This window comes from Myotis lucifugus, unplaced genomic scaffold (assembly GCF_000147115.1).
Source record: "Myotis lucifugus unplaced genomic scaffold, Myoluc2.0 scaffold_547, whole genome shotgun sequence".
Classification (NCBI taxonomy): Eukaryota; Metazoa; Chordata; class Mammalia; order Chiroptera; family Vespertilionidae; genus Myotis; species Myotis lucifugus.
Window position 1 is genome coordinate 498949 of NW_005871595.1, and position 17228 is coordinate 516176.

The 17228-nt window shown below is 53.8% G+C and overlaps 1 protein-coding gene across 1 annotated transcript in view; it reads right to left on the bottom strand.

The window, feature by feature from the left end:
• Positions 1 to 400: 400 nt before the first annotated feature.
• The window catches only part of CDC25A (cell division cycle 25A), an 18000-nt gene continuing 1172 nt past the window's right edge, over positions 401 to 17228 (bottom strand). The window contains exons 2-15 of the mRNA XM_023745468.1: positions 16624 to 16946; positions 15732 to 15774; positions 14607 to 14643; positions 14064 to 14165; positions 12012 to 12119; positions 8973 to 9107; positions 8536 to 8610; positions 6814 to 6987; positions 5139 to 5237; positions 4764 to 4826; positions 4574 to 4672; positions 3879 to 4009; positions 2333 to 2444; positions 401 to 2101 (exon numbers count right to left, since the gene is read on the bottom strand). Of these exons, the coding sequence (XP_023601236.1) occupies positions 1961 to 2101; positions 2333 to 2444; positions 3879 to 4009; positions 4574 to 4672; positions 4764 to 4826; positions 5139 to 5237; positions 6814 to 6987; positions 8536 to 8610; positions 8973 to 9107; positions 12012 to 12119; positions 14064 to 14165; positions 14607 to 14643; positions 15732 to 15774; positions 16624 to 16946 (1642 nt within the window). The 3' untranslated portion in view covers positions 401 to 1960. The remainder of the gene's footprint in view (positions 2102 to 2332; positions 2445 to 3878; positions 4010 to 4573; positions 4673 to 4763; positions 4827 to 5138; positions 5238 to 6813; positions 6988 to 8535; positions 8611 to 8972; positions 9108 to 12011; positions 12120 to 14063; positions 14166 to 14606; positions 14644 to 15731; positions 15775 to 16623; positions 16947 to 17228) is intronic.

Consider the following 17228-nt stretch of genomic DNA (forward strand, 5'->3'; position numbering starts at 1 on the left):
CCATGACTTACCATCTGTCCTGGTTCATTCTGTACATCCTCCCTGGTCCTTGCAGAAGTCAAACTCCAGGGGGAGACGGGAGACCTGTAACACTGTCAACAATAAAAAGGTGAGAAGTCTTCTCTGGGGCCCTCGTTGGCCTGCTGCTTCCTCCACACGAAAGGGTTTCGTACGGGAGCGTCGCGGTTCAGCTCCTGCTGTCCGCTTCGTCAGGCCGTGCCATGTCAATGTTTCTTTTTGGACTTAGGGCATAACTGGAGGTCACTGTGGCCACCCCCAAAGGCCACAGGAGAGCCCTGTGGCTGCCCAGCCACTGGTTATAGTCACGGGTCATCCCAGAACCTTAAAGGGAAACAATCCCCTTTGAATCAATTAGGCAGAAAAAAACATGAAGCAGAGCATGGGTACAAGATTGGTTTTATTCTAGAGCCTGTGATGGCTGGTTAGCAGGGCTGGCCACACCGTACAACCTGAAGGCCACCCACCTCCTTCCAGGCCCTCAACCAACAGAATCCCCACGAACAAGATCAGAGACCAATGGATGTCTCCCCTCCTGCTCCCCATACTTTTCTAACAAGATTGTTTTATAGTCAAATGCAACTCAAACCCATGAACACACCAGTCATCGCCAGCATCACTGGTTCCCTCCCCACCCCAATAGGCAGCCAGGCAAGGGGGGCTGACTCGTGTAGGAACTTGGCTGCGCCCCGAGGGAGCAGAGGTGCTGAGGGGCTGGCGTCTGAGGGTGGGGCCAGCAGGAGCAGAACGGGCCTGTCCAGAATCCATCGAGTCGGCCCAGCCCCGGACGGGCGAGCTCCTCGGAGGACCCTATTCCGTGGGGCTGGGTGAGGAGGCAGCTGGTGGTGTGGCCCATCACTCCCTGCCCCTCAGTGAAAACATGATAAACTCGGAGGTTTTACCTTCCAACCCACCATGCTGCCCGAGAAACATTCCAGTCACCGCACGCCAGCACCCACGCCCTACACAATGCCGGGCTCCCAGCCCGCTGCCCCCCTCGGGTGGGCCAGCTAACACTGATTTGATTCTCTTGACTCATAAAAGGACTTTTAGAAAGTTCAAAGCTACCCGAGTGCCCGAAGGAAGACACTCAGTATGCACTCCCCCGTCCCAGAGCCCACCACCCCTGCCCCCCACTTTGGGATACTTTCGCTCCATGTTCCACACGAGCCAGGGGGTGCCCGGTGGAGGCTGCCTGAAGTGCTTTCCTGATCGACTCCCAGACCAGGCAACGTCACGGGAACTGGGGCCAGGGCAGGGCCACCCCCAAGCAGATCTGTGGCCTTCGAGGTAGGTCCGGCAGGTTAGCTTATGCCCTGTCGCCAAGGCTGAGTTCAGTGCCCACTCCCACCGTATCTCAGTCTTTGGCTTTTAATAGCAGCAGCCCAGGACCGCAGTGCCTCCTGGGTGACAGAGCTGGTTCTGTCCCGCACTCATGGCTGCCTCTTCTTCCTCCTTTTTTTTCTTAATTAAAAGCAGAGGTAGTCTTGGGATGATAAAATGGCAGTATTGTGACTTAAAGAAGCAGTTAAATAAGTCTCCAGGAGTTAAAAGTAATAATAAAGTGATTGACGAGGTTGAATAAATTAAGACATGGGTAACCCCTTCCCAGGCCGTCTTTGGAGTTTGGCCAGCAGCGCTTCCGTGGTCTTACTTCTCTCCACTCCCCCTCCTGCCCTCCCCTCACGAGGGGCCAAGAGCCCAGTAAGGCCAGCGGCTCCTCCAGCTGTGGGGACCAAGAGGCAGAACTGGACTTGACGTGGTGCTCGGAACCGGGCCCAACAGCCTCGGGAGACGGTCCTGATGCGGGACGGGTGCTCGGATCCATCCTCGGGAGTGTGACGGGAAGGTGTTCGGAGGAAGCCCAGGCCCCTCTCCAAACGCAGCCAAGAGGGGAGGGGGTGGAGCAGGCGCCGGCCGCTGCTGTCCGCCGGCCGCTGCCTCAGAGCTTCTTCAGGCGGCTGTACATCTCCCTCTTGCTCTTTTCCCCGGCCCAGGTCCGGCTCTTGGTGCGAAACTTCTTCAAGTCTTCCTTAAAGTCCTCGTGGTGCATGGGCCGGTAGCTGGGGGGCTCACAGTGCGACTAGGGGACAAGGCGGGTGAGGTCAGGGCACATCTGTCTCTCTCCTCACCCTGCTCCCTCCCTCCCAGGTGCTGGGAGACTGAGCAGCAGTGCAGACCTGGCCAGTGGGTTCTAAGGCCCCGCTTGCACCGGGCAAATTTCCAGACACCCGGCCAAACAGCCGTGACCACCAGGCAGACCCCACCGTCCCGCCTGGCAAGGGGCGGCCATGCTCCCCAGAGAGCCCCTCACCTGGCATTTCAGGAAGAACTCCTTGTACCCGCCCTTCAGGATGTACAGCTCAGGGTAGTGGAGTCTGGGGTACTCGTTGCTGAGCCGATCTCTCTCTCGCACGTAGCGGCACCTGCAAAGGAGAAGGCACAGGTCAGCGCTTCCAGCAGAGAATCAGGAGCCCAGTCCCCAGCACAGCTGGCGGGGCCGCAGCACTCACAGTGCTGAGGGCGACCCCGGCCACCGCGTGGGCGCTGAGTGCACAGCCAGTGCCAGCTTCGCACTGAAAGGCAGACACGTCTTCCCAAACTTCCTTCCCCGAGTGAAACAGCCCCAGCACTCCCAGCCTCTGCCTCGGCCACTGGCCTCCACCTCACCCCCCTTCCCCTCCCATCAGCCACTGCGGCCCCCTCACTGCTGCCCCAGAAGCACTTCCTAAGCATGGCACATGCACACATTGGATGCTGACGGGCCCCTGACTGTTCTGAAACTCGGGCTCCTTAAGGCAGGGCTGTCCTGTCTACTGCTGCCTCCCACCTGAACAGCACCCAGGAGAGGGCACAGGACCTGCAGTGCAGTCGCACTCGGAGATGCGCCTGGCCAGGTCTGCTCAGACGCCAGCTCTGTGGGTGACCCTAGTTGAGCTGCACTCCCCCCGCCACCTCTCCGACCACCTGTCAGCACTTGTCGTCTAATGTCTTCCTACCAGGACCCCCTGCAGCAGGCCCTGTCAGACTTGCTCACTGCCATGCTCACTCCCAGCTTTCCAATATCACCACCTCTGGCATTTCCAGCACCAGCCCTGCTACGTTAGCGAGTGCAGAGGCTGCTGTTAGAGCATCGGGATATTACTTCAAACCTTAAGTGAATGTTGCTCTATTGTAATCTCACTTTCACCTATTTTGGCATAAAAGATGTTTTGGTAACAACAGGGCCTTAGACACCAAAGCCCCAACGAAGTTTGTGCTAACGAGGGGGATGTTTGGGGCACTTCGCCCCCTACCCCTCCGCAATGTGCAATAACGTGAGCGCACACAACCCTCCTTTGCAAGCACGGACTGGACCAGGGTTTCAAGCACCACATCAAGTCTCGAGTGAGGACGTCCCACTTTCCTGGCATTTGAACCCAGAGCCACCACAGTGCACTTGAAGGATGTCACCTGGGACAGTCGTCCCACAGGCAGAACCAAGGACAGCGGGGACACAGGAAGGCAGGAGCTGAACTCCACACAAGGAAGCTGGACAGGGAGCCACACCGGACAGTGGCAAGGACTCACTCAGGAGGGGGCGCCGGCAGAGGTCAGGGCCCCGGGGAAATGGCAGCAGAGGCAGCTGGACGGCAGAAGCCCGCCAGCCCCTGCATTGGACTCGTCAGGCCAAGCCCACTCACTCCACGCGAGGAAGCTGCTCATGACATCAAGTGGTTGCTAAGCAGAGAATTTCAGAGACCACCACAGGGGATCTGTGCTCTCACAAAACCACATTCCCACGGCCGGGTGCCGGCCAAGGCCTGGGGATGACCCGGGTGGGCCACCGGGGCTGCGGGCGAGCACATGCCACCACTTACATGCGCGGGCCCCGCTCGGAGGAGAACTCGCAGTGGAACACCACGATGACGCGCTTGCCGTCGGCGGGGGAGATGGGCTTCTTGAGCAGGAAGTCCTCCACCTCGTCCTCCATGTGCAGGTTCACCGCGCCCTGCAAGACACCAGACTCAGCCCCGCCTCCCCGGAGCGACGATCCGCACGCAGGCTCTGCCACGGGCCCCTCAATATGCTGCGACTGCGCACTTTCTGAGTGTTTGTGAGCTGGGGACTCTCAAAAGCTACAGTGACAAGCCTAACAGCGTCTGTAAAGTACCCGTACTACATGTCAACACTATTTTATTGGTTAAAAGATTGAAATGCACAAGCAGTTACTTTCTTTCCGGGCAAGTATGTCCCAACACCCCTTCCCACCAGGTGGCCTAACTGAGCCCTGTGCCAGGCCCGGGGTCTGCAGGCCTGGCTGAGAGCAGGCACCGTCCAGACATGCGGTGCGGGTGACGGGAGCATCTGCTGCACGAGGTGGTGAGCTGTGCAGACCAGGAACACCTCGCGGGCACCCAGGAGGCAGGTGCCTTTCCGCAGCAGCCTCTCTAACCAGCCTGTGAGCTCACAAGCAGCCAGGGGTCCCCACCCCCTTTCAAACAGTCACAGATGCGGCTGAGGCCCCTTTATGCCTCCGACAGCAGGGCTCACCCCCAGCCTCGGGAACCCTTACCTTGATGTGGCCGCCCTCATATTCGTATGGGTACCGGCAGTCAATGATGACGAACTCTTTAATGAGGTTGGCAAACTTGCCATTCAAGACAGATGCCATCTGTGGAGAGAAAGGCAGGAGGATCAGTGTCGGCTGCTGGAAAGAACTAGATTTATGTGCACGTGAGGCAGGTTCCAAAAGCAGGACTTACAATTTCTGGAGAGATGTACTTTAGGTCCTGGTGCTTCCCAGCGACTGTGTGGAAGAGATAACCCTTAAAGAGAAGAAATCTTTTGATACAGATTTGTAGTGAGGCTATAGATTTCTGCTTATTTATGCTTTTCTGCATTTCCATCTTTATAATAAGGAACACAGTTCCCCGAGAGCCTGCCTTGGGGTTGGAGAATGGCTTCCTACTTAAACTCTCTGATCAGCACCCTTGAGGTCTACAGTCCCACAGAGACCTTTAAAATTTCAAACTGTGTCCCCTTGGGGACACCCCAGGAGCCACCTCAGAGAGGGAGGAAGGCAGGGTGTGTGTGTGTAACCCATCCACCCGCATCACGTAGCTAGAGGGCGCCCTCACCTTGGAGAAGTCCCCTATGAGGTCCCTGGGGTCGTTATCCAGAATGTTCTCGATGGTCCCCTTTGGGGGAGATACCAAGGCTGGAGACGGATACAGAATCTGTAACAATCAAAGGTGGGAAGTGAGGCCGGGGTTTTAAACAGGACTTTTGAGACCACTCACCTGGAACATGTCACAAGGAGACTAAAATGTTAATGTTTACACTTAGCAAATGAAGACTTTTCATATTTGATTGACTCTTGAGTGAAAAGAAGGCCCACTAACTAGGTCTATTTTTTCAGCGTCTAACTGAATTTCCCTGAAACGGTTTTCCTTCCCCTCCCCCCAAGCAGGAATAAAAGTGAGGCTGGGTCTAAATAAGAGGCCTCTCAACCAACTGCAACGTACAGACCTTTAGACCCAGATTTGAAAAAACAAGGCAATTTGTTGACATGTATACAACAGTTTCACAAACCTTCTTGCCCTTTAACCTAGAATTCCGCTTTTAAGTAGAAAAAAACAGTTTCATAAAGTATTAGGCACCTAGCGTAGATTATAAAGTACAAGGCACCAGGCCTAGATGTTTCCATGGCTGCGATCTCGCTAACCTTTTAAGATGATGGATATTTATTCAAACCTTCATGCTACAGAAAATATGTGCACTTTTCCAGTTTATTTTCTAATGCTTAATACCAAAATCGGATATAAGGACAGTGCAATGCAGGGAAAATGTATAAACAAAGCAATTGGAAGTAAGCCAAACATGACATTTCAGGAAGAAAAATAGCTTCAAAACCAGGAAATCTATGAAACCAACATATATAAACAAGCTGATAAAAACGGAGTGCTCCCAGCTGGCTACAATCATGTTCCCAAGGCTTAGCTCATGGAGGAAACGGAGGCCTCAATGCCCAGAGAGCCATGACTCTGAAGACAGGTCACTTGTCCAAAGATACGACAGGTGGTCAAAAGGACCAAAAGGACGAGCCCGGGCAGTCTGACTCAGGGGACAGGATGTCGGCCCGCAGACTGAAGGGTCCTGGGTTTGATTCCGGTCAAGGGCACATACCTCAGTGGCAGGCTCGATCCCTGGCCCCGGTCAGGGCACCTGCAGGAGGCAACCAATCCATGTGTCTCTCTCACATGGATATTTCTCACTGTCTCTCCCTCTCCCTTCCAATCTCTTTAAAAATCAGTGGGAAAATATCCTCGGGTGAGGATGACAGCTTAGAGCTGTACCTTTGCCTAGCTGTAACGAAGTGGCCTAATCTCTACTCCACTGGGATGGTGTCAGTGGAGGCCAGAGGGAGCCTAAATCCCACTCCTCCCAGCAAAACGAGGCTTCCTCCACCCCACATACCAGGCCCAGAGGTCGCGTTGGGGAACCTGAACTTCAACCCCCACCTTCCCCGCACTGTCAGAGGAGACCAGCTAAAACCCAAAATATACAGATGCAATTGAAAAACCACTTGTCAGACCAAGAACCAGAAAAATCTCAACTTGAAAAATCAACAGAAGCCAACACCATGGCAGATGCTGGGATCGCCTGAGAAAGACTGGAAAGCCGCCATCATCAAACGCGTCAAGAGGCAATTCCACACACACTTCAGCGAACCGGAAGCAGAAGGCGAGCCTCAGCAGAGAGCCCGTGGAGACGCTAGAACCGAAAACACAGCGCCTCTCCCCGCACACCCACCTCCCGGGGCTCCTCGGGCCTGGCTGCCGCCCCGGGGCTGGCCCTGAGCGCGCTCTTCCTCCGCTTCGGGTTTCCAGGGGGGGACAGCTCTCGAGATCGGTCTGGTCTCTTCAGCACCGAGCGCAGGGCGGGGCTGCCCGTGGGAGTGGAGTCAAACAGCTGGCATCGGTTGCCCTTTGGGAAAACATATAAAAACCCATTACCACAGGCCATGCTCCCAGCACCCTCACCTCCACAGCTGTCCTAGCTCAACTCCAGGTGGGGAATACAGAAGTCAAACAGAATTTGAGTACAAAGCAGAGATAAACCGTGTTCCAGATGTTTGGCAGATTTTTTGTGCAAATGTTGAAAAACCTGGACACAAAGTCCAGGGGCCCTGGCTGGCAGCTCAGTGGTTAGAGCATTGGCCCACACCAGAGGGTCTCAGGTACGACGCCTGCCCCTGGTGGGGACGTGTGTGGGAGGCAACCAATCCATGTGCCTCTCACATCAGTGTCTCTCTTTCTCCCTCTCCTCCCTCCTTTCCTCTCTAAGTCAATGGAAACCTATCTTCCCTCCTTGGATGAGGATTAAAAAAAAAAAAAGGTCCAAGAGACCCCGGGACAGAGACAAGCAGTGGCCCCGAGAGCCGAGAGCGCCCGTGGGCTGTGCTCCTGGGGGAAAGCTGCCTCTGAGGTTAACAGGGCCACCGCCCGTGAACGCCACTCCTCAGGGCCACACCTGCACCCACAGCCTCGTGCTGAGGGCCACGGATCACTGTCGCTGGGAGGAGCCTCAGCTGCCACTTGGTCCCCCTCTACAGCACTCCTTCCTGGGTGACACCAGCCTCCCTCCCCACACGCGAGGCACCCTCTGGCCTTCATGCCTTAGAGCTCATCCTCCTGCTCGGAACGAACTGCCCTGCCAGCTCCTAACTCTAAGGCTTGTGGTCCAGCACCAGCTGCTCCTGTTCTGCAGTAAGAACAAGGCTCATTCCTCTCCCAGTGAAGCCCTCTGTCCCAACTCTTCACCAGTCCGCCCACCACATCTCTCATGGCTGAGTCTCCTTCTCCGGGCTGTTCTCCGCATGTGCTCTCGTCTCTACACATTCTGTGCAAAGGAAAGCCTGTGGCCGTCCACACGTGCGCTCTGCCCGAATCAAACAGGGCGGCTGCGTCGTCTCTGTGCGGGGCCAGGGCTCTCCGAGGAGGAGCTGCGGCTCACGGCTGGTGGGTGGGGACGGGTGGTGCCTGTGCTGGAGTCTTTCTGTTCTTGCTGCTGACAAGTTACTCACTCAGAAAACTTTCACTTAAATCTAAGCCAATACCGTCTTACGCCGTTTAAGAACAGCTATTTCTTAAATCCGATTGAGCAGGTATATCACCCAGTAATCTTAAACCGGAGTTCACAGAGGTCAGAGTTGTACAGAAAGGGTATTAGCTGACCAAGAATGGTTGGGATGAACTAGAAACTACAAAAACAAGAACTGCAAGCATATCCATTACTGATACGCCCTCACACATGAATGAGGACAAAAACCTTGAAGGGAAATAAAAGGCAGTGCGCGTTAACACGAGAAATACTAGTGACCAGTCAAGGCCCAGGGACCCCAGAACAGAATCTCAAACGAAGCAGTTTTTGGTTCCTGTGGTGAAGTCGGCGAAGGGTTCATTTCCTGTTCACTCCGGTCCAGCCAGTCAGAGGCCCAGAGACTCGGGACCGCAGGCCCACCGGGTCACTCACCACGTTTGCAGTTCTTCTCATGACGAGGGGGGCCGTCCAGAGGCTTGCCATGCAGGAGGAGGTCTCCTCATCATTCTGGAGAGAGAACGTGTGACACGGTGCGCAGAGATGAGCACTGGTTTCAATGCTAGCGTGACTTTGCCCAAATACCAGATAGGCCTGGCTGGGCATCACCGAATGTTCTTCCCCCCGCTCCCCGGCATTTTACAGCGAGAAGAGGCTCACATTTTAGAGCTCAGTCATCTGCACACAGCGCCCTATCCACACAGGAGGAGGTACGGAATTTCATCTAGCAGGACATTTCACATTCTCACCAAATAAACCAAAACACCAGCTCATTCAAGCCCCGGGAACCGCTGTACCTTTCCCCCCTGAACTTTTCACGAGTCCTCCCGGGGTCGTTAGTGAACGGACAGGGAAACACACACACACAGCACCTTCAGATTCTCTCCATCAAGAAGGTCCATGAAGCCATCATCTTCATCAGACAAAGTGGCAGCCACGGGTGACTGGGGCATGAAGAGTGGAATGAGGTTCCCTGGGTCGCTGCTGTCTCTTTCGTTGGAGGAAAGCTACGAGACAGAATTCATGCCTGTTAATAAACAACCAGCTCTGATCTCCTCGGATGGGTCATTAGTTCTTATGAGGAAAACACAGTATATTTGTTTTAAGTAAAATTTTAGCCCTACTAATCAAAGGAATATGAACCCCAGGTTATAAATTTGACGTCGCCTAGCTGGTGTGGCTCAGTGGATAGAGCATCAGTCTGTGGACTGAAGGGTCGCGGGTTCAATTCCTGTCAAGGCACATGCCTGGGTGGCGGGCTCGATCCCTAGTAGGGGGTGTGCAGGAGACAGCCGACCAATGACTCTCTCTCAGCACTGATGTTTCTGTCTCTCTCTCTCTCTCTCTCTCTCTCTCCTTCTCTGAAACCAATAAAAATATATTTAAAATAAAAATAATGATTCGACGTCCACATACAGTGCTAATAGAGCGAGGCCAAGTAGCCTTCACAGAGAACCCTTCCCCTGACAGCAGGACCCATGGTTAGTCTTTTGGGAAAGACAAGGCTTATGGGCGGACTGTGGTCAGTGAACACAGATCACCGTGAGGCTGTGACAATATGACAATCTGCCAAAGTGAGGAAGGGCGACAAGGTGCAAGTCTCATGAAGACCACAAAAGGGCCAGAGAATGCTTATGTGAGTAACTCCAGATATGACAGAGGGAAGTAACATAATCTACATGCATGTTCCCATTTCAGTCTCCCGACACACTGTGGGTAACCCTTTCCTTCCAACAAATCCGAAGAGCAAAGCTGATGCAGGTTAAGGATCACACAGCTCACCCGTTTTGACTCCAAAGCTCAAGCTTTCTCCCCACCACACCCTCCCCAGGAAAGAGATCACTCTTGGAGTGAAAACGGGGTCTCATCAGGAACCCCATGTATTTGATACAGGAAATCCAAACCGCTCATGACCCACCAACGCGGATACAAGCATTGCGAACACTTTATTACTTCTTTTCTACGTGCTTTCCAAAGCCAGGGGAAAAGTTCAGAGACACATTTTTCCTCCACAGGAACAAGGTGGTCCCCACATCAGCCCTACAAGTATCTTTAACCCCTTGAGTGCAGGGAGCACAATCGCGCTCCTCCTGTCTTTTGCCAAAAATGCCGGGAGCACTATCAAAGCTTCGAAATGGCATCCAGTTCTAAGTCTGCTTTTATTAGATATGTAACTTCATTTACTTGTGATTCATAATTTTTTTCCTAAACTGCTGTAAAATCAGCAAAAATGCCTTGGCAATTTTAGCAGAGTTCCTAGGATGTTGGTTGGCACTCAAAGGGTTAATATCCACATCCCTCGGGGGCACGAGTACGTGACCCTCCGTGGCCCTGGGCAGATCACTCCCAGCATCCTCTGCAGCAGCCCGCTGTTCTGGGCACACGCAGGGTCTCACCCAGCAGGACCACACCCTGTGAAGCTCACACTGGGGCAGGGCGCCCGTCTCTGCGACCTCGTTCTTGACTCCCCAGGAGCAGATGTGCCACAGAAAATGACACACCAGTCCCCGGACCGAGCACGCTTCCTCCACGGTTCCCCCACCACTGAGGGAAGCAGAGGTGCTGCAGACTAAAGGACACAAAGGACACACCTCTGACACGAGCAACCCACCCGTGAGATCGGCTCTGCCTTTCCTTCTGCTTACCCCGCAGTGGCTGCAGCCAGGGGCAGCCAGGGCGTCACAGGAAATGCTGGCTTCAAGCGCGCACAGGAGGCGTGTTCAGTTTGGGTGCCCAGCTCTCAGGGGTTACCGTGTCCCTTGGCAAACCACCTGAGCGCCCTGACCACTCTCCCAATGTGTGCCATGGCGAGTCCAGCCACTTCGCAGACTTGAGATGAAAGGTAAGAAAACGGCCCCTTCTCCCCTCGCAGGTGCCCCTGCCTGTCCCTCCCCTCACGCCCCAGGCACTTGCCCTTTCTCTCACCTAAGCTCCAGGGGCCCTTCGGTTCTGTAACTTGTTTCCTGAGCCTCCACAGCCCAACTGGCTCACTTCTACCACCTCTGTAACTTTCAAGTAAACTTCCTCTTATAATTTGAAAAAACAAACAAACAAAACATAAAAGTGCTCTGTGCTGTCCTGGCCCGTGTGGCACAGTTGAGAGATCACCAGTTCGATTCCTGGTCAGGGCACATGTCTGGGTTGTGGGCTCGCTCCCCAGTAAGGGGTGTGAAGGAGGCAGCCGATCAATGTTTCTCTCTCTCCTTCCCCTTCCTCTCTCAAATCAATAAAAACATTTTTAAAAAATGCTTTGTGCTAATGCTAGACATAGCAATACTGGCTGAACACATTCCTTAGACCTCAAGCCAGTCCGGAGAGTTGTATTTTCAGATACATGTTCCCAGCAAAACCTGGAAACCAAATGTGATCATTTTGTTTAAGTTGGGCCTCTCTCGTCCACAGCGGTCAGACCACCCGGAGAAAACTCCGGAAGTGATGACAGTTTCTGCCTGGCCAATGAGTGCCCCTGGGCCAGCGGCCTCACTTACTGCCAGCAGCCCAGAGGCAGCGGTTCCCTGAAATCCACAACACTTTGCAGGAAGCTAAGGTCTTCCCTCCAAGCAGCAGTCGGTGCTCTTATCACCCAGGACGCACTGGGAAAGAGCAAGTTTACGTGAGACACGTAATCCCACCACAGAGAACGACCAGGAAGCCTGCAGACTGTCTTCCCAGAACGAACCAGGTCAAATAGTCTTTGCTCGAGTCCAATATTTCACACAGACCATCTCTCACTCAGCTTCTGCCTGTCTCCTCTCCAGACACAGCAAAAACACCAAAAAATGTGACCAACTAGTTTCAAAAGACAAGGTCAAAGTAAAGACATCAAGAGCTACTGGGTGTCTTCCATTCCAGGTTAAAGGAGCGTGGATTCTCTTCCCGTCAGAAACTTCCCTACGAGCCAGAGCACGTACCATCCGGGCTGGGGCAGAGCTCTGCCTCTGGGTGAGATCTCCACCCTCCGCACGGCGCAGGCAGCCACGGGACGCGGGTCTTATTGGCTTCTTAAACTCAAAGGCCTCCTGCAAGACAGTACAGTCGAGACATCTGCCACGGTCTATGGCACCAGCTCTAGGGCCTCCGCTGGAACTCAGGTGAGACGGACAAGGGAGTGGGCACTGGTCACTTTTGTAAATGTCTCCAAAGTAAGGATTTGCACATTTCTGATCTAACACCAACACTGGGTCTGTGTAAGAATTTCGAAGGCTGTCAACAGCTGACTTCTAATACAGCATGTTTTTCTCACCTGGCTGAACTTCCTAGCAAGCACTTCACTGCCAAGTACACAAAACACTGAGTTATAAGCTAAGGCAACAATTTGAACATCTAAAGCCAAGTCAACATGCCTGCAGATGGGAGCCAACGCTTCTCCCGGTGCATTTGTTGGAGCTTTGTATTTCCCACCTTCTTCCTCCCACGGTAATGTCTTCCCTGCGTAAGATTACTGTCCTCCAGCCCTGGACAGAGTGGCTCAGTTGGTTGAGCATCAATGCCCGGTTGAGGCACATGCCCGGGTGGGGGCCTGATCCCCATTAGGGGGCATGCAGAGGGCAGCTGACCCATGTTTCTCTCCCTCTCTAAAATCAATAAAAACACATTTAAAAATAAGATCCTTGCATTCCACACTAAAAGCAATGGGGGAAACCAAACAGGACAAATCTCACAAAAGGCTGAGCGAGAGAAGTGAGCAGTGGTAGGACACACACTGCTCGGTTCCTTTCCCTCCGAGTCTCAAGCGCTCATCCCCCTTCCTAAGCACCCACTTCAGGGCCTGTTCCTGTGCTCGGAGCAGTGACAGCTCATACCTGAGGCCTCCTGTGCCAGCACAGGACCAAGTGCTGTCTGTGCATCAGCTCATTAACCATCAACTACAACCCAATCGTCCCCATGCGACTGGACGAAACCTTACAGGCTATGATGTGTCTGAAATCCGGCTTCACAGCCAGTCAGGACAACTCTAACCTATGCTGTTTCCCTTCTAGAACAAAGCCCCAAGCAGGCCACCCTGGGAGAAGCCACGGCTGGGAGGGAGAGGGGACCCGGACACACCAGGCCTGGTCCAGGTCTGCACCTGTACAGGTAGAAAGCCACTGCCCAGAGGCTGCAGCCTGGCAGGCACTGGAGGCAGGAACTCCTTCTCTTCCCAGTTCTCTCACCAGCTCTTCCATGGGAAGCAGGAGGTTTCACACCAAGCCTGTGAGCAGGGGTCCCCAAACTTTTTAAACAGGGGGCCAGTTCACTGTCCCTCAGACCGTTGGAGGGCCGGACTATAGTTTAAAAAAAAAAACTATGAACAAATTCCTATGCACACTGCACATATCTTATTTTGAAGTAAAAAAACAAAACGGGAACAAATACAATATTTGTATTTGCATGTGGCCCGCAGGCCGTAGTTTGAGGACCCCTGCCTGTGAGGCTATAAGGGTGAGGAACGGGCAGGGAATGGAGAGGGGAGAAGAGCTGTGGAAATACAGCGAGAGGACTGGGCTTCTGCATGGCAACCACAGCTCAGCCTCTCAGCTGCCGGTCCAGTGACTGGCCGCTCTGTTCTTCCACATGCGGTCAGGCACGTGTCCTAAGGCTGCCTACAGCCACGCCAGGGCCAGCACACACGGAGGAAAGGGAGTCCTGGGCCGACCCTCCCGGACAAGCTCTTCGTGGACCTAGCAGCTCCCGGCAGGCCCGCCTGCTTTCCGGAACCACTGAAACGCCTGTGTCATCTCACTGAATTCCCACAGCCCCCACAGGACACTGCATTTCCTGTTCACAAAGGGAAAACCTAAAGGAAGAAACGACCCGCCAAGGGCACGGAGCTCAGCAGCAGCAGGACAAACCCACGTGCCTGCCTCCCAAGCCCACCGTGACTTTGGTCACGTGTCTTCTCCCCGAAAGCAGCCCAGCCCCGTCCCTAAGCCACGGGCGCTGGGGCTCTCCTGCTCTAAGGCAGCACATGGCGCGACACTCACGTTCTCCTTATTCTCCTCCTGGTCCATCAGCTGAAAGGCATCACGGTCCATGGAATCGGAGTGGCTCCTCTTCAGAGCTGGACTGCACCCCAGAAGCTTCAGCTGTCAACGCGAGAAAGGAGGTGAGGGACAGGGATGGAAACGCAGCGGCAACTCAGCTCTCACAAGGAAAAGAGATGCGTGGGCACCCCCCTCACTGCAGCCATGTGGCCACGGCCCCACCGGCCAGAACTGAGTTCCCTACATGGCTCTTCATTTACTCCCCAAAGGCCTACAGCCCTCAGCAGGGATTTAGGATTGACAATCACCCCTTCCCAACATCATTCACACAAAAGGAGCCCCTCCCGGTGGATAAAGCTCTGGTAAACAGAGGAGGTGGGGAAGAGGCAGATTTGAAGTTGCTTTCAGGAATGTTTGAATGCTTTTGAAACTAGGGAAGAGCAGCCTTCGCTGTCTAAATTCATGTCTGCTATTACGATCACACAGGCAGTTAAGGGGGAGAAAACAGGTATTAGTTCGAAATATACTAGAGAACTAACTTACAGGCAGGGAATTTATTCTCCTCATGGGATTTTCACGGCTGCAATGAGACCGGGAGGTAAATCATGAGAGGCAGGCATATCAGTAGACAACAGTGTCCCAACTAGCTCGAGGGGTGGTCCAACACCCCCCTTTCAGGCAGGTCGGAAGAACAGATCTCTGAAGCTGTCCTGTTTTCACAAGCACCCAACACTGGCTTCAAGGTTAAAAAAGCAGGCCCAAGGTCACTTCCTAACATACACACATGCTCTTAAGGCTATGAAGCCAGAGGACAGGGCAAGGCCTGGGTAAGACTCAAATAAAATACCAAATTACAGCTAAAATAAAGGAAGTTCTGAAAACTGCTGACACAAGATATCAGGCTGTTGGCCTAGCTGGTTTGGCTCAGTAGATAGAGCTTCGGACTGGGGACTGAAGGGTCCTGGGTTCGATTCTGATCAAAGGCACGTGCCCAGGTTTCGGGCTCGATCCCCAGTGTGGGGCGTGCAGGAGGCAGCCGGTCAACGATTCTCTCTCATCATTGATGTTTCTATCTCTCTCTCTTCCTTCCTCTCTGAAATCAATAAAAGAATATTAATAAATAAGAAATAAAGTATCAGACTGTTGCCCTAGCTGGGTGGCTCGGGTGGAGCGTCGTCCCATATACCAGAAAGGTCAAGGGTTGGATTCCCAGTCAGGGCACGTACCTAGGCTGTGGGCTGGATTGGGGCACAAGACAGATGTTTCTCTTTCACATCCATGTTTCTTTCTCTCTCTTCCCCTCCTTCCCTCTCTATGGACATATCCTTGGGTGACGGTTTATTGACTATTAATTTACTTATTTTAGAGAGAGATCGACTTGTTGTTCCACTTATTTATGCATTCATTGGTTGCTTCACCATGACCCGGGATTGAACCCAGCAACCTTGGTGTATCGGGAAAATGCTCTAACCAACTGAGCCACCCCGCCAGGGCACTGGGTGAGGATTTAAAAAATAATAGTAATAATAATAATGGTAAGATACCAGACTGTTTATAGGATCCAGGAGTCTTACTAGGGACAGCTAAATCCAGAGCATGACCAATTTCACCAAAAACTTAAGAGAAGTTTTCTCTAAGCACAAACATTTAAGAACAGTGAATACATACTTTTCTTTACTGTCCAAGGGCCCAGGAGAATCCAGACAGAAGCCTGTGGGAAATAAACGTATCTTTTAGGAAAGAGGACGCGAAGCACCATTTTGTCATTAAAATAAGTAGGACCCCCTAGTACTGTTTCTTTAGGCCAGTCCACAAAGCCGGCCTGGACTTTATGCCAAAAATAAAATCGAGTCTTTATGTGATTGTCAGAAACTTCTCTTTTCATGGTGTATCTACTAACCCCCCTGGCCCATCTGCAAACACCATCAGGGAAGATGGGACGAGAGGAGGGAGTGCATTAACCCGAACCTTCTCATCCCTTCGTGGCTACTGAGTTCCAGCCCCGGAGAGGATGGTCCAGCACCAGTGCCTAGCGTGGTTTTGATTTCAAATATCTCATCTCGTCAGGTCTTATGCGTGACTCGGGGGTTTGGGAAATACAACGATGTCATATGACAAAGTCAGGCATTACTGCCTTCGACAAATTAACACCAAGGGAGGTGCCCATCTCCCCAAAGGCGGCAGGTGGAACCCCTGCCCAGCATGGCCCCGATCAGCAGCCTCCTAGCACACCTTTCCTCTCTCTAGATGTATCCTTGGGTGCGTATTTATTGATTATGTATCGACTTTAGAGAGCGGGAGATGGGTTTGTTGTCCCACTTCTCTATGCACCCGTTGGGTGCTGGGTCGGATCCCGGTCAGGGGGAAGCAAGCACTGAAGGCATGGACAGGTGGATGGCACCCAGGTGACCCCCCCGGCAGCGGGGCCAGCGCCTGACGCCTGACGGATGCCCTCCCTCGCCACGCTGCCAGGCGGTCTCCCCGGGAAAGTGCAGGTTTCAGCTGACTGCTCCCCACACACGGACGGGCACAGGATGAACGAATGGCGAGGACCCGGTACCTGAATCTGTTGACTCGGAGGAGCCCATTCTCTGAAGACTGTTCTTCGCCTCGGGCGGCTGCTCACCCACACTGAAACCGAGAGAACCCGAGTGTTTCTGGGCCGTGGCTACGGGGTCCCTTCCGGGGCAGCGGGAGCGATGAGCAGCCTCAGGCCACAGCTCGGGACCAGCGCCCCAGCCCTCGGTGGGGCAGAAAGGGGGGGGGTGCAGGGCAGGACCAGGATGGATGCTGGCTTGTTTCCGGAAGTGGGAGCCAGGAGCAGCCAGGAAACACCAACAGGAAGACAAGCCTAAGGCATGTGCCTCCTTAGGAAATGCACGGCTTTTTCAAATGTTATTTTTTGCTCCGAGAAGCCCAGAGAACCCTGCGGCCGGGAAGCGGAGTGAAAGGCCCGGCTCTGGGCACCACGCGGGGGACATCGGGAACGTGCGGGGAGCAGGGCTCCCAGGTGCCGCACAAAACCCCGAGGGAACGCCACGCTTTGTGGAGAGGAACGAAGCTCGCAGGACGAGGATCCTGCAAGATGGTGCGGCCCCGGGTGCAAGCGGGTTCCCGGGGGGCCTGTCTTTACCCCCGGGAAGGGGGGGCGCCCCCAACAGCCTC